Source organism: Podarcis melisellensis (assembly GCF_964234715.1).
Source record: "Podarcis melisellensis genome assembly, chromosome: 15".
Lineage (NCBI taxonomy): Eukaryota > Metazoa > Chordata > Lepidosauria > Squamata > Lacertidae > Podarcis > Podarcis melisellensis.
In genome coordinates this window covers 30,539,873-30,556,186 of record NC_138532.1, presented here as the reverse complement: position 1 = coordinate 30,556,186, position 16,314 = coordinate 30,539,873, and the positions used below count along the sequence as shown (strand labels likewise).

General features: G+C 46.5%; 1 protein-coding gene and 1 long non-coding RNA gene across 4 annotated transcripts in view; one reads left to right on the top strand and one right to left on the bottom strand.

Moving 5' to 3' along the window:
• LOC309358035 overlaps window positions 1-16,314 on the top strand; it is a 143,182-nt gene that overhangs the window by 49,924 nt on the left and 76,944 nt on the right. The window lies entirely within an intron of this gene.
• Window positions 46-14,264, bottom strand: KCTD7 (potassium channel tetramerization domain containing 7). 3 transcript variants are annotated; one of them, XM_081890649.1, is made up of 6 exons: window positions 14,089-14,263; window positions 9,909-10,047; window positions 9,019-9,199; window positions 5,850-6,019; window positions 3,028-3,206; window positions 46-2,289 (listed from the first exon to the last, which is right to left on the bottom strand). In XM_081890649.1, exons 3-6 carry the CDS (start codon window positions 9,148-9,150, stop codon window positions 1,913-1,915), a joined length of 858 nt encoding a protein of 285 aa, XP_081746775.1. In that variant the 5' UTR covers window positions 9,151-9,199; window positions 9,909-10,047; window positions 14,089-14,263; the 3' UTR covers window positions 46-1,912. The 3 variants fall into 3 exon arrangements, with proteins under 3 accessions (XP_081746775.1, XP_081746776.1, XP_081746777.1); XM_081890650.1 differs by lacking the exon at window positions 14,089-14,263 and adding an exon at window positions 11,008-11,659 and having other exon boundaries at window positions 9,909-10,745; XM_081890651.1 differs by lacking the exon at window positions 9,909-10,047 and having other exon boundaries at window positions 14,089-14,264.

The window sequence follows — 16,314 nt, the reverse complement described above, 5'->3', positions numbered from 1 at the left end:
TTTAGTGTTTGGCAGCCTTAAAAAAAAGATAATTGTGAGCTCAGATAGTGACCATAGTGAGATAATTTATTGCACGTTACTGAGACACAACACGTTTCAATACAAAATATGGGCTGTAAAAGGGGAGAGAGGTGAAATAACATACTTGAATGGTTTTATCATTGCAATATCCACTGTTTGAAGACAACAAATAACTCCCACCTTGCAAATCCATTTACATTTCTCATTTTTGCAGAAGGCATTGAAGGTCGTAATGCATAGAGACATCTGGGTAAAATATACTCTTAAAGAAATTTTTTAACAGTCATAATGAATTGCTTGCCAAATCTACTAAAGGAGTATGCTCAGAATCATTTTTTATCTCCCCATAAACGAACATCAGCTTATTTGTACCGGGAGGGCAGGGGGAGAGGGATGAGAACAATTCATAGAACCCCAGACTACTCTAATCACGTGTCTTCCTGGAAATAATTTCCACTGGGTGGCATTCAATTAAGTTTTACTCAGAGTAAGGTAAAGGTAAAGGTACCCCTGCCCTTTACTCAGAGTAGACTCACTGAAATGAATGAACATAAGCCATGCTGGATCAGGCCAACGGCCCATTTAGTGCAGCATCCTTTTCTCACAGTGGCCAACCAGATGCCTCTTTTGGTAAGCACACAAGCAGGATCCAAGCACAAGAGCCCTCTCCCTTCCTGTGGCTTCCAGCACCTGGTATTCAGAAGCATTACTGTTTCTGACCATGGAGGCAGAGCATCATCACTGTGGCTTTCAGCCATCGATAGCCCTTTCCTCCATGAATTTATCCAATCCTCTTTTAAAACCATCTAAATTGGTGGTCATCACTGCCTCCTGTGGCGGAAAGTTCCACAGTTTAATCATGTGCTCTTAATTCAGCCAATAACAGGCCAATCCAATAAAACATCTGGCTGCGATGATCCTGCATGCTCCAATCCCCAAAGAAGCATGCCAGCCATCGCCAAGCTGAGAAAGTTTCCATGCTAACAGTAACTTCTGGCCATGAGATTTGGGGCTGGCTCACTGACACTTCATCAAAGTGCGGGAGAAGTTTCCATCCAGGTATAGTCAACAGCTAAAGCACCCAAAGCAATAAACAGGCACATTTTTTAATATATATATATAACCGTTATTTTTGAATTCATTTAAGAATGCAACCTATGCGGTCTGAACAAGCACCAAGGAGTTAAAAAGAACCACCCAACACCTGCCCTTTGGGGTCAGGGGAGTGGAAATAAATTAAATTTCAACACAAACACCTAAAAGAATTAACCAATACAGACACATAAATAAAGCAGGGATTTAACACAGAGAAAGTTCAGACATTTGTAGAGATAATTCACTTCTGAAACCTCAGCATCTCTGAAAAGTACTTTGTCCTTCTGTCCTGAAGGTTGAAACAGCAGCAAAAAGTCACATGCCAGCGGATGTGGTGTAAAAATAAAGTGCTCCTGTGCACTTCCAACGCCAGGTGGCTACAGAACAGCTAACTATGTCTCCAGGGGTGCAGTTGGAAGATTGTGCAACGGTGTGGCGGTGCCCCCTAGGCAAGTGCAGGCAAGTGAGACCAGCATAGGCCGAAAAAGGCTTGAATTGCAGGTTAGAGCCCTTCCAAAAACCTCAATACACACCAACTGGCATATACCTCTACTGGGACCCTATGTGTCAGCCACAGTAGCATGTGTCCTTCCAGAAGGATTTCTCTTCCTGGAAGCAAGAATCACAGGAGAGACCCCAGTTTGCTGCATAGCTATGAATGGAGGTTAAGTTCTCCTGCCAAGATAAGACTCCAGCACGCTATCAGCAGTGCCACCGTTACTCGGAACGCAGGGCAACAAGGCCATGGAGAAGATGGCAAAACCAGCCAGCTACCTCTTCCCACGCCCGGATGGGCTCACCACCACGTGATCTTGAACTCGTAAATGGGGCGCTTGCAGTAGTAGTGGTTGATCAGGTGCTTGTCGCAGACCCCAATGCACTGGTGGTCCACCGTGATGCCCTTGCTGGAGAGGTCCGTCACAATGCAGTGGAGGAGGTCATACACGTCCGCCACGGCCTCCCAAGGCCCAAAGGACACGTCCACCTCACAGTGGTGTTCAAAGAGCTTGGCCTCGCCCTCGCTCCGCTCAAAGCGCAGGGAGTTGAAGAGCGGGCACTCGTAGGGCGTGATGGGCATCTCCTCCTTGAAAACGCAGATCTTCAGCTTGGCAAAGCGGGCCTTCCGCTGCATGGCGCGCAGCTTTGCAATCTCCACAATCCGCTCCAGGTGCTCTGAAAAGCAAGGAAGAGAGGTGTGTGAAAAAACGAACATTGAGAAGATGTGCGTTCCTCAAATGGGTGCTTTCAGATGTTTCAGACTTCAACCTTCCACAGCCCCAACCAGCACAACCAAGCTCCTTTCAGACCAAGTATTATATGGCTGGGACGCAGGTGGCGCTGTGGGTTAAACCACAGAGCCTAGGACTCGCCGATCAGAAGGTCGGCAGTTCGAATCCCCACGACAGGGTGAGCTCCCGTTGCTCGGTCCCTGCTTCTGCCAACCTAGCAGTTCGAAAGCACATCAAAGTGCAAGTAGAGAAATAGGTACCACTCCGGCGGGAAGGTAAATGCTGTTTCCGTGTGGTGCTTTGCTTCGACATAAGCGGCTTAGTCATGCTAGCCACATGACCCGGAAGCTGTACACCGGCTCCCTCAGCCAATAAAGCGAGATGAGCGCCACAACCCCAGAGTTGGCCACGACTGGACCGAATGGTCAGGGGTCCCTTTACCTTTATTATATGGCTATGCTGGCTGCAGGTGATGGGAGTTGCAGTCAGGGGCAGACCTTAGAAATATGCCACCCTGTGCCATTTGACACCCTTACGGCACCTGGTGCAACCACACCACTTGCACTGCCCTAACTCTGCTTCTGTTGCAGTTCAAAACATTGAGAGGGCACTGTTTCAAAAGCACTTCTGGCCTGCTGCAAGACACACCCACAAGCTGCCTGCCCCCACCCCTTCAATTTACCTTTGTAATATGGCATCAAGCCCAGGAAAGCTTGCCGGACTTTTTCTCCTTTGAGGGGCTGGAGCTCCTCAAGAAGGTCTAGCAAGGGTCCAATGGAATAATATTGGGCTTCCTTGTAAACTGCCCTCACGCGTTCCCTTGGAGGCAAGTCGCCAGACCGCAGGAAATTGAGCACGTCCCTAAAAAAAGAAAAGGCAGAAGGAACTTGAGTATACAGTTTGGTTGATGGTTTCCAAAACACACACCCCATCTCCTTCTCATTACATTGCAGGCAATGTGTTCAAAACTGGGGCTGTAGATCAGTTTCCCAAACTGTGGAACTCGTACCTCCGGGAATATGCAAAAGGGTTCAAAGGATATAGGGCAGTTTTTTAATCTTACTTTATCATATAACTTTTATTAATACTATATATTGCATTTGCTCTAGACTAGATAATATAATGTCATTAAAGCTAGAATTATCTTCACCCAAGAAATTCCAACTGACCCAAGCAGATGCTTAGATCCAACATGTTTCAATGAAGCAGCCATACACCACAGGGGATTCTGGGATGCACATGGTGGAACAAATGCTGCAGGCCTTTGGGGCTAGCCCCGAGAGGGAAATTCTCTCAAGGGGAATCATACTGTCTTCATGTTTGTCAAGATAACACTGCACATGTGTTTCAGAGTTTTCAGCCATTTCTATTTTAAAAGTTGGGATATAGGAACAAAACAAGACGGGGTCTATTTGTAGGGTTGCCATATTTCAAAAAATGAAAATCCAGACACAAAAGTTGTTGAGTTTTTTTAGCAAAAAACAACAACAACCAAAAACCCCCACCATGAGGCTTTGAGTTATTTTTAAGGGAATTCAGCTAAATCTACACTTCTGACATGGCTTCCCATATCTCTGGATTTTCCCGGACATTTTAGCTATTTCCACCCAGATGCCATTTCCGAGGGCTGAATCCCAGCTATGTCCGGGAAATTCCGGACGCATGGCAGCACTAATTTAAGTAGCTGACTTTGCAAGGTCAGGATATTACACATTTATTCTGAAACAGGAAGGTCAGCATTCCAAGGGCTGAAGAACCTTTTAATATCCTGTTTCCAGAGGCAAAAGCAGCACAGTCACTTTGACTAATCAATCCTATTAGTGACCACATGCAGCACAAACAAAGGGCATCTGTTACTTGCCATCTGATCCTGTCCAGCGCTCAAAGTCAGGGCATGAGACGGAAAATCCGAAGGGTGCCCCACCCCATTCCAACCATCTCTTGAGCTGAAGCTCTTATGCAGTTTCCATTCATATTATTATTACTGTATTGGCCTGAACATAAGCCTCACTTTCCCCCCAAATTACGACCATGAAAAGTTAAAGTACGGCTTATATTCGCAACCTTATGGTATGCAGCCAGGAACATGGGGCAAGCAGCACCAGGAGTGTGGCAAAGAGGCGCCCAGCCCACCCCGCGCATAGTCCCCCATCCTCTCCCCAAAGGCTGGGAAGGAAGAGAGCAAGGAAGGCTGTTCACAAGACAGCATGGCTCCCCCCACTCAGTATGCAGCCAGGAGCAGCTAGGAATGGGGCAGCTTATAATCGGGTATTTTTTCTTTTCTTTTACCCCCTCCAATTTTAAAGGTGCAGCTTATATTCGGGTGCGGCTTCTATTTGGGCCAATATGGTATTATTGATTGATTGATTAAACTTATTAGTCACTTTTTTACAAAAGCAACTCAAAGCGACTCTCAGAAAGAATTAAATAGCATTTACATCAAAACTAGCATTAAACAAAACAGATAAAAAAGGTCTTAAAGCAAATTTGCATTTTAAAAGGCAAGATTAAGACATCCCACCCACTCAAGAGAGCCAGTGTAGTGTACTTTTTTTTAGAGTGTCAGACTAGGACCAGGATACCAGGGTTCAAATGTGCACTCAGCCATGAAGTTCACTGGTTGTGTCCTTGGGCCATTAACTGCCTGTCAGCCTAACCTATTTCACAGGGGTGTTGTGGGGGATTAAATGAGGCAGGATGAGAACCACATACATCACCTTGGACTCCTTGGAGAAAAAGGTGGGGTTTAAGTTTAATAAAGTAATAAAGAGGCCACAGATAATTAAAAGCCAAAGGCCTGACAGAAAAGTAATGTTTTTGCCTGGTGCCTAAAAATATGTAATGATGGCACCAGGCAAGCCACCCGGTGGACAATATTCCACAAATGTGAATCCAGCACAGAAAGACTCATTGCCACACTGCTACCTACCACCCAAAAAAGCACTCAAAATCCACCACTTCCAGTAATACAATATATACCTCCAACCACAGGAATATGTCAGGGAGACCTGGTCCAGCAGACTGCAGATAGACTGACATTCTGACCACAAACAGCTCCACCAACATTGTCCTCCAAAACAATTACTCCCAGTTCTTAGAATAACAGCAGCATAAACTTGTAAAGTTAGAACAGACTCCAAAGGTCATTTGCTCCAACCCACTGCAGCAAAGGATCACAGCGAAATAATCTCTGACAGTCATCCAACCTCAGCTTAAAAATCCCAAATGAAGGAGTCCACCACCTTCTGAGAGAGTACGTTCCACTGTTGAACTTCCCATCAGAAGGTTCTTTCTAATGTTTAGTTGGAATCTCCTTTCTTGAAAGTCTAGACCTTGCCAGCTGATGTTCTTTGGCCGACTAGAGCAGTTCCCATCACCCCTATGGGAACATGAGTGCGAAGGTAGAAGGGGCATACAGATCACGCTACCTCCAAGGGACAGAGGAACAGCCTTGCTCCTGGAGCTTTTGTAGCTAAGGGAGTGCCACAGGCAAAGAAGACATACCCAAAGAACTTCCCGTCTCGGTCAATAAAGTATCTCCCCTCCGCATCCGTTGGGATGTAGTGTCGGCCACTGAACATAGCAGAGAGCATTGTGTCTTCGTGGCGCCGCAGTGTTGACAACCTGGTAGTGAAATAAGCTCCTCCAACATTCAGTGGAACCACTTCAGGGAACTGGGAGGAAGAAACAATTTGTGTCGAAATTCAGCACATAGGTCGGCATTCAAGTATCATTTCCCATCAGTTGAAAATTTATGCTTGCCCAATAAAACTTCCCAATCTTCCCCATGCCCCACATCCTACCCAAATCTGCCCCCTAGAACAGATTTAGGGGGTATGCAGTTCCTTGCAGTGATGGATCAAGTTAATTCAGGCTGCACTGAATACAAACAAGCCAGTGTGGAGAAAGTGGATGAACATATTTCTCCCTCTTTTTATACTTTTGATTTTTATTTTATTGGATCTGTATCCCAAAATTTCCTCCAAGGAACTCAAGGTGCCATACATAGTTTTCCTCCTCTCCATTTTATCCTCACAACAACCCTGTGAGGTAGGTTAAACTGAAAGGCATTGACTGCCCCTAAAGTCACCCACTGTGAGAGCTTCATGGCCAAGTGGAGATTTTAACCCTGGTCTCCAAGGTTCTAGTCTGAGACGCTAACCACTACACCATGCTGGTTCTCGGAATACTAGAACCTGATTGGGCAATCTTAGGAAGCTGAAGGGTGAGAGTTTCAGGGCAGACAAAAGAGAGGACTTTGTCACACGCTGTGGAAATCCCTGCTGCAAGATATGGGCAGTGGCCACCAGCTCAGAGGGCTTTAAAATGGGACTAGACAAATTTGAGAAGAGGGAGGTGGTCTATATTTTACTTCTTTAAAAGAGTGTATATCTTTCCTTCCTAATTACAAATCTATTTACAAAATAAAATAACATGAGCAAAACAGTAAAATCAGTTAAGAACAATAAAAAAGATGAACGCAGGGCAGATAAAAACAAGGGGACAGCTTGAAACTTTAATTTTTTAAAAACAAAAACAAGGGGGCAGTTTAACTATGTGCTCTGTGAAGAATGGTGTTTTTTTTTTACCTGTTCTTAATCTTCCACCCTTCAGTTTCATTGGATGTCCACGAGTTCTAGTGTTATGAGAGAGGCAGAAAAAAATTCTCTATCCACCTTCCCCGTGCCATGCATAATTTTATAAACTTGTTTTTTGCCACCTTTTCTCTAAACTAAAGAGTCCCAAACGCTGCACTTTTTCTTCATACTGACACATCATCAACTGCCTGAAGTATCTTAGGAGATGCTTCAAGGGGTAAAGGTGAAGGGACCCCTGACCGTTAAGTCCAGTCGTGGACGACTCTGGGGTTGCAGTGCTCATCTCGCTTTACTGGCCGAGGGAGCCGGCGTTTGTTCGCGGACAGCTTCCAGGTCATGTGGCCAGCATGACTAAGCCGCTTCTGTTGAACCAGAGCAGCGCACGGAAATGCCGTTTACCTTCCCGCCAGAGCAGTACCTATTTATCTACTTGCACTTTGACGTGCTTTCGAACTGCTAGGTTGGCAGGATCTGGGACCGAGCAATGGAAGCTCACCCGTCGCAGGGATTTGAACCGCCAACCTTCTGATCGGCAAGCCCAAGGCTCAGTGGTTTAGACCACAGTGCCACCCGTGTCCCTTCAAGGGGTAGCCTCACACAAAGCAGCAATCCAGCCTATGGCACATGCCTTCAGGTCTGAAATTCCCAGTTGGTGCACCAGTCTCAGATAGGTCAATGTACCTTGGACCATAGCTGCTGTCTAACCATGAAGCACCAAAGCCCAGTGCAGGTTCACTCCCACCCCTATATGGCATTCCCAGGCTCAGGATGTCACTGGGTACCAGTTGCAGGGGAGCAACAGCAAGAGAGAGAGCTGTCACCTTGCTGCCCTGTACATGGTGGGTTTCATGGAGGCACCTGGTCAGCTACTGCAGAAGGCAGGATGCATGGGGCTAGGTGGACCTTTGGACTGATCCTGCAGGGCTCCTCTTAGGCTCATGTCACTGCTCAAACATGACTCAGCAGCAGATGACTTTGTGTAGAAGGCAGAAGCAGGAGGCAGACTGTGAGGAGACAAGGAAGGGTGGCACTTGCAAGCGATCAGTCACTCTGGGCTGGCACTTGCACCCAGTTCTGCACATCCATCTCCAAGATCAGCTGGAGCTGCAGACTGCAGGTGTTTTCAACTATTCAAGAGCACTAACAGAACTGCAAGCCACCAAGCAAACACAGCTTAGCAGGAGTTTGTAAGTATCCTGTTTTCCCTCAGCTGCAAAAAGAGGACAGTCATGTGATGTGCCCAGTGGACTGATATCTGCTCAATTGCTCATTTTGTGCCCAGACTCCACCTGTCAACCCCTAGTTGGGTGTATAGAACATGCTAACGCCAGGAAACCTAAGAAGTCTGAATATTCCTAACCTACACTGAGTTTTCTCAGTCGTGAAGCTGGAAAAACCTTAGCACCCAGGGTATTAAAAATGCTAGGTATAAGCACTTTTTTAAAATCAAAGTTGTTTTGAAAGTCATGATTTGTTAATAGCTTCTAGTTCACCCCACCCTTCAAGCTCAGGGTGGGTTACAAAAACAAGAAATCAGTAATATACATACTTTTAAAAAGTAAGTCCATTTAGTGCAGTGGTTCCCAAACTTTTTTGCCCCCCCCCCCGTTCCATACATTCAACCATACCGTACCCTATAAAAAACATTATTCAGAATAGTGGCTTACACAACCCACTCTGGCAGATAAAAACAGAATAAAATTCAAAACAGTAAGAATTGCCCATTTACTCAAAATCCAATTAACACTATTTAGTTTAATCCAATCAACAAAACTGCTGAACTTGAATAGTCATTTACACCTCCAGCATCCCCCTGCCACCCCCTTGCCTCTTAGTGCCTCCCTAGGTAATCCCACCACTCTGCCCAGGGGGTGGTACCACCCACTTTGGGAACCACTGATTCTGGGGCTTGACCCTGCCCCCACCGCTGCAAGTCAGGCTGAAAGCAAAGTATTGTTTCTGAAAGAAGCTGATCCTCGGTGTCGCTCTGGGGAAGCCTCCAGGGAGAGGACCATTCCAGCGGCAGCCCCTGAAAACTGAAGCAACCAGGGTGCAAAAGGCACCAGCTCACTCACCTGCTGAGGCAGGAGGGACAGGGCGTGCTCTGCCTGGGTGGCCGTCGGCGTGGCAGGTTCTTGAGAGTCATCCTCCGCATCCGAACTCGACATGGCATCGCTCACTTTGGTCTGCCCCGTGACTACCACCATCCCTCCGGCTCTTGTAAGCAGGTCTGCTGGGCGGGCAGCCGTGGCAAAGCTGGCAGGGAGACAAGGGCCATGTTCATTGGGATGGGGGACCACAGCAGGGGAGGGGGCGCTTTCCTTAATAAAGAAAGGCCACTGAGGGGCAGCAGGCGCCCAGAGATGCTCCACGCCAACCCTTTACGAGTGTCATTGCTATTCTCAGGAGTGAGTCACAACACACAGGACTGTTCTATCTGCTGCCAGTCAGGAGCACACGCGCACGCGGGGAGGGGATCCAATTTGCACAGCAGCGCCAGGAAACATCCCTGTCAGCTTTCGCAGCCAGAGACTCCCTCACTGGAGGAGACAGCCAGCCGCTCTTATTGGCCGCCTAACCAGCTCAACCTGCTCTCAGCTGCCCAGGCTGTCATTTTACTTGCTCAAATCTGATTAGCTGCTGGGGACACCTGCTGCCGAGCAGCCATTTGGCAATCCACACAGCTGTCAACCGAAGGTGCTGTCCGACTGGTTCAGCATGCGCTTGGCCACGCCCCACTAGCCTGTGGTTCCCCAACACCACACTGCCCCTCCAAGCCCCTTTTGAAATGGACAAAGGAAAGCATTCCTTGCCCGATCCACAGAGTTCCACCAACATTATTATTAGTGGGGAAACTGGGGGGCTGGGGATGTTTTGGCAGCAGCATAGACATTCAGAATCAAGTTAGGCATACTAATGGTCAATCAGAAAAGGGATGAGGATTTAATTTTTAAGTTAGTTTAACCTGGGTTCTGACGTGCATGCAGAGATCGCTGAAATTGCTTCTTATAACCATTTCATTTCTCAGTCATCCAGACAAATCCTGATATGTAACGGAGCACTGCAAGCAACTGGCGCTGGAATAAGGTGGTTTGCCTGAACGTCTGAAATGAAAGTACGGTAAGTCAGCTGGACTGATTGCAAGGGGTTCCGTTTGTACTACAGATTGAATTTCCGACCCCTGCACCTCAGGCTGGAGGAGACACAAACTGGCTATTTTTCTCTCTAGATGGCAAAAAGGCATGAGCCGACACGAGGGAATCGGGCAAAGTTACCACATGGACACAAAAAGGCAATCAAAACAGCAGCTCTCAAGGAGTCAGTACATCGCAGGACAGTGAGCTCAAAGCAGCACAATTTTGGCCAGCAATGTCCCAAATAAATGAATCCAATTTCATCGCAATGAAATCTATTGATATCTTTCACAGTCCACCTCAAAAGGCCAAACAAAATAAACCTCTCTGCACTTTATTTATTTATTTATTTATTTGCAGCGATTTCCTCTCATTTCATTTGTTTCAGAGCCCCACACTGGTAAGCTGCAAAGGTCTGGTGTGCAGCTTCATCGAAACTACTGTTCTAAATTGAGCTTGAAAGACAGTCTCATCTAATTGATTCCATTACGTAGGAAGATGTTCTCCCAATTTACAAATCACTTACCATTAGATCACTTCCTCATAATGCCTCAACAAGCAATTTTGTCACCTCTCCACATAGCTGGATAAATCATTTCCTACAACTGATGTTGGGTGGTTAGAGTTAGCCTGTTGCAGTGAAAACAAATCTTGTGGCACCTTAAAAGCTAACCCATTTTTAATGGCAAGAGCTTCCCACAAGAGTCTGTCATAAAATAAATTTAAATGTCTTCAAAATGTCACAGAAATCACTGTTGTTTTCTGCTACCTGCAAGATTTCCTTTTTGCTATGAAAATTGCTGCCCAGTTGAAAGAATACCAGTATTTCAAATGTCAACTTTCAGACAGAAGAACTTAGCAATAAAATTGTTCCTACTTGATTTAGAAAGACCTTAACCCTTCTTTTTTTAAAATGATGCAAGGGACCACCAGAGACAAATCTCCCAGCTACCACTGATTCTATTCTCTGCTTAAGGAGGGGGGAAATATTCAAACCAACCTTCAAGACATCCCAGATGTCTGGCATTGCTTTGAAACTGCAATGCTGACCCATAGGAATTTGAAATATTTCTCCAGCTCTCATTCTGGCATATTTTGTTTAATGTAATGCAGTCCCAAGAACACAAGAAGCTATGCCCTTAGATCATGAGCCTCCGAGTGGGCAAAGGGAATGTCTGTCAAAACATAGTAAATAAAGGATCACACTGAATAGCCAGGGGAATAGGTAGGTTTCTCTCAACAGTACAGAAATACAGCAAATTTCAAAGAGGAAGGATTGTAGCTCAGTGATAGGACACCAGCTTGCGAAAGATCCCAGTTTCAATTTCTGGAATCTCCAAGAAGGGCTGAGAATCCACACTGCCTGAAACTGCCAGCACTAAGCTAGAATCACTATAAAGCTCAAGGTTGGTCCACACACTTTTCCCACCTCTCCATTGTATCTTCACAACAACCCTGTGGTTAAGCTGAGATATAGTGACTGCTCCAATGGTCACCCAATAAACTTCATGGCTGACTTGGTGGCGATTAGAAGCCTAGTATCCCTGATCGTAATCCAGCACTCTAACCGCAACACCAGGCATAGGCAAACTCGGCCCTCCAGACGTTTTGGGAGTACAACTCCCATCATCCTTGACCACTGGTCCTGTTAGCAAGGGGTGATGGGAGTTGTAGTCCCAAAACATCTGGAGGGCCAAGTTTGCCTATGCCTGCACTACACCATACTTAGAGCTGCCATTTCCCTGACATTACAAAGGTGGAACTGATGCCTGGGGAAATTTCCAAAAGGTGGCACTTTGTTCTGGACCTTAGATCGGTGGCCTCCTTACACAGTGGTCTTTAAAGTCTACTCTGCTGTTGCCCACCACCTATAGATCAGTCTAAAGTTCTTACATAAAGACAGTGGACAGTGCCCCAATGGAGACTAGTCCATTAGGGCAAATGGGGCAGCACATCACCACTCTCTGTCTGTCCTCATCCAGCCCTGATCTGCCTGTCTTCTTACTTATAACCAGCCCAGGAGGTGGCCTAGCTGGCAGCCTCCTCTTCTTCCTTAATCTCAGTGTTGCCCTTGTCAAACTCAGCAGGGAGGAAGAGAATGGGGACAAAAATAGGATGAGTCGGCCCTGCCTGTTATTGGTTCTGGCTGCACCTTCTACTGGGCTCCCTGCCTTCCGCCCCATCAGCCCCAATGGGCACCACCTGCCACTGTTAGTAAAGTTCTCACAATGGGAATCCACAGCCATTCCATCTGAGTGGATTAGCAGAAAGGGCTGCTCAGGAGGCTCAATAAAAGTGAAGCAGAGTTGGCTTGGTTTATGGCTCTTTTTTGCTTCAGCCATAAGGGACCAAAGGAGCCACTTTTCCCCCTCCTCTGCTGTCCAGGGGGAGCGAAGTGCAGATCACAACACCAGTCTTGCCCACAGGGTCCTGGACGCAGGTGCACCAATTATATGGATGATGAGAGGCAAGGCGGCTCCAGGCTGTTTTTCAGCTGGGTACCGCAACAGGTGTGGTGTGCCACTGTGCTAGACAGACTTGTTGTGTATCAGAGCCACTAAAGTTGTGATTAAGCCACACAGCCTGTGCCAGCAGAATAGTCCCTGTATATGCCCCGCAAAATTGCATGCATATAAGCCATTGGTTCCCAAACTTCTTCTCTCCCTCACCCAAGGGACAATTTGAAAACTGCCAACTTGGTTGATGTCAGACCACTGCAACCAAAGTTCAAATGCCCATACAGCCACAACACTCTACTAGGCAACATTGGCCAACCACTATCTTTCAGCCTATTGTACCTCACTGGGCCATAGCACAAATAAAATGGGGTCAGGCCGCTTTGCCACTTTGAGCTCCTTGAAGGAAAGGTGGGCTATAAATGCAATAAATAAAATTAAAAAGAAAAAAAACCCTCTGCCCGGAGAAACATGCCACACTCAACCCACACTCACAGATCTAAAAGATCAAGCTATGTATAGCCTCTATTTCTCTGGCCTTAGATGATAAAGGGCAGAGAGATGCCACACAAAGAAAAGGGAGAGGCCACAAAATGGACCACCCTTTTCCAAATCTGGATCCAGGAGATTGTTTTAGATTTTTCTCTGCATTGTTTTTATGCTGGTTTAAATGAGTATATTTCTTTCTTGTGGTTTAGTCGTTTTTAGATACTGTTTTGTTTTTAAAAGGAGTGGGAAAGGAAAAAAATATTTCCCACTTTTTTCTCCAAAGAGCTTAATGCAGCGTATGTGGTTCTCTCCGTCATTTAATCCCCACAGCAACCCTGTGAGGCAGTGGCTGTTCTAAGGTCACCCAGTGAAGCATCATGGCCAAGCAGAGGGAGTTTGAACTCTGGCCTCCCAGGCAGTGGCGTAGCGTGGGTTGTCAGCACCCGGGGCAAGGCAAGTAATTTGCACCCCCTAACCCATGGATTTGCGCCCCCTAACCCTAACCCCAGATGTTGCGCCCGGCCCCCCCTGATCCCCCACGCTACACCACTGCTCCCAGGTCCTGCTCCAACACTCTAACCACTACCCCAATAGCCCACACAATATCACTATGCCACCCTGGCTGATTATTTGCTTAAGTACAACTCGAATAGTCCTCTAACCACCAGCCTTAGTGGCTGGGGCTAATGGGAGCTGGAGACCAGTTACATCTGCGGACCCAAGTTTGAGCCAGTGGCGCCCAGGAGGTGGTGCAATGGGGAGTGGGGTGGCAAATGCTTCGCCCTCCTTTCTTCTGCCCTCTCTCCACCCACCCATAGTTAATGGGCTTCCTTTCTGGGTCGGACGCCAAAAAGGGGGAGTCACCAGCAGGATCTCCCCCACTTAATAACTGGCAACAATGCCCCACCCGCAAAAGGGGCGATCTACTAATATGTACCTCCAGATGGACTCATTTAAAGAGAGGGGGCGTGGCCATCACACCTCGCCCTGTCCCCGCCCTCTCCGAAGAAGGGGAGGGGCCATGTTGCCACAGCAACCTCCCCTCCAGCCCCGCCTTCGCCCTCACCTGTCTGGTTTTCCCTCCGTGGGGAAATGACGGCGCTTCACTCCTCCTCAGCGCGTCCCACCTTAAGTATATATATATATTTATTCCCCACCCCGACCCCCTCACGCGAGGCCCACCAGCACCTCCTCAGTGCCTGTCAGCTTCGCGCCTGTCAGCTTATGCGCATGCGTGCCACTCCATCCGGGTACCTCCCGAACTAACGGGACCTAGGAGGGGAGGAGGCAGAGCGGGGGAAAGTAGGCGTTGCAATGGAAGGGGCGTGTCGTAAGGAACCCCCACATCCTATTGGTTCAGTCCAAAATACGCGGGGAGAGGGAACGCTCTCTGTCTCCCATAGCGACGAGAAGCGGTGAGCCTGCGGCTTTCTTGCTGCCATAGAGACAGAGAGGGTCGCTTTCTTCTTTCGGCCTACTGTCTGAGCGGGTACCATCTTGACTCATCCCGTCTCCATGGCAACAGGATGCAGGCCTCTTTTGTCTTCAGCCTTCCATAATGATGGAGAAGCGACCAAATCTTCATCCACTTCCCCACAGCAAATGGGGAAAATCTTCCCCTGCTGAATTATATTCATTTATAGGACACATTTATGGGCATAGTCCACACAAACCAGTTTTTTATTTTGAAAACAAATTATAGGCCACTTAATCAGAAAATTCCCGAAGCTGTGTACTTAATAGAATTACCAATGACGCTCGAATAAATCAGCAAAACTTTTTTTTTTTAAATACACATGACTAGAATTACATATGCTTCCTGAAACTTTGTCAGTTTTGCAATAGCACAAAAACAATACATACAGCGGTCCTGAAATACTGGTAATGGCAGCAGTATTTTTTAAAAAACATTTTTTTACTTATTTAAACAAGAACATACACTTCAAAAACACACAAGAACGAAAAAATGAAAGAAAAACAACAAATGAAAGAAAACTAGAATTAAACACGCACACAAAATTAAGCTGGTTTGTTTCATTCACATTCCCTGGATAAAGAGATAATGATTATTGGCGTTGGGGGTGGGGTCATACAACAATGCTTTTTAAGAAATGTTATTTATAAATGGCAGCAGCATTACCAAGGCATATGCCAGTTAAGAATTTAAGAACATAACAGCCTCCTGAATTAGGCCAGCTGCCAATCTAGTCCAGCATCCTCTTCTTACTGTGGCCAAGCAGGTGCCTCAATGGGAAACCTGAAAGCAGGATTCAACCACAAGAGCACCCTCTCCTGCTGCGGTTTATAACCACACAACACATTCAGAAAAACCTAGTATAAGACTGACAGCTTTGCTAACAATGAACGTCTTATTTAGGAGAAGCATATTTTATGGCTCTTGAAAGATCATTCTCCCTATCTGACATTAAAAGGTGCAGCTGATGAGTGGGTTACTGGCCCTTTCATTGTTGTGTAAAAATGGGGTGAGAGATCCTCTGCCTTTTTGTTTCAGCAATTTCCCCCAGAATGAGTTTTGCCTTATCGAGCCACACACCCTTGCCAGCCCTGCTGTGCACCCTTTAGGTGGTTTTGCCTGGGTGGAATGTTTTCTTGCACTGCAATGATGCCTCCTGCTTGTCCTGAAGAGGTGTAGCTGTAGAACAAACTCTGACTTTTCTCTAGCCGGAAAATAAACTACTAAGGTAAGGCAAGAATTGCATGCATTACTTTGCCTGCTTTTGCTCTCAATGTGCCAAACACCAAGAATGCAAATCTTTTGGTTTTCCACCAATGTTAAAACAACGTCCGCCTGTACATTAAATATTATTGGAGGGAGAAAAAGGCAGGGACAAGGTTGCCAGCTTCTTTTTTATGGGCCTGACACCCACTGCAAGCTAAAATTATAGCTCTCCTTATTCCAGGTGGGAGTTGTGAGTAGTCTACAGCTCAAGCTGTGGAACTGTCAAACAGAAGAGGGCATGGCAGGGTTGTTGCTACAGTGTCTGAGAAAACGTCTTGCATTGCACCTCTGTTTTATATTGCCCTGTCCAGTCTCTTGGTTGCTCTGAAGAGTGACCAGAAGATGAAAAGATGTTTAGATCAGTCAAATTGTAAACTCTGTGCATTTGGGGAGAGATCTCTTCTCCTGGCCTTTTAATTCACAGCTGAATGATAAGGAACAAGTGTGACCTGTAAGGACACTTTCCTAATCTTGGGTGTCTGTCGATACCTCAGTGAAACTGGTTTTGAAACTTTAAATAGGAATTGCCAAAAAGTGGTATTTTGACAAATG

What these genes read in the sequence shown, in the direction of transcription:
- KCTD7 (XM_081890651.1), bottom strand. Translation starts at nt 9,150, where the DNA reads ATGGTGGTAGTCACGGGGCAGACCAAAGTGAGCGATGCCATGTCGAGT. An exon ending in TGTCCCTCCTGCCTCAGCAG is followed by an intron (nt 6,020 to 9,018) that starts GTGAGTGAGCTG and finishes TCTTCCTCCCAG; the next exon opens with TTCCCTGAAGTGGTTCCACT. An exon ending in CGAGACGGGAAGTTCTTTGG is followed by an intron (nt 3,207 to 5,849) that starts GTATGTCTTCTT and finishes TTCTTTTTTTAG; the next exon opens with GGACGTGCTCAATTTCCTGC.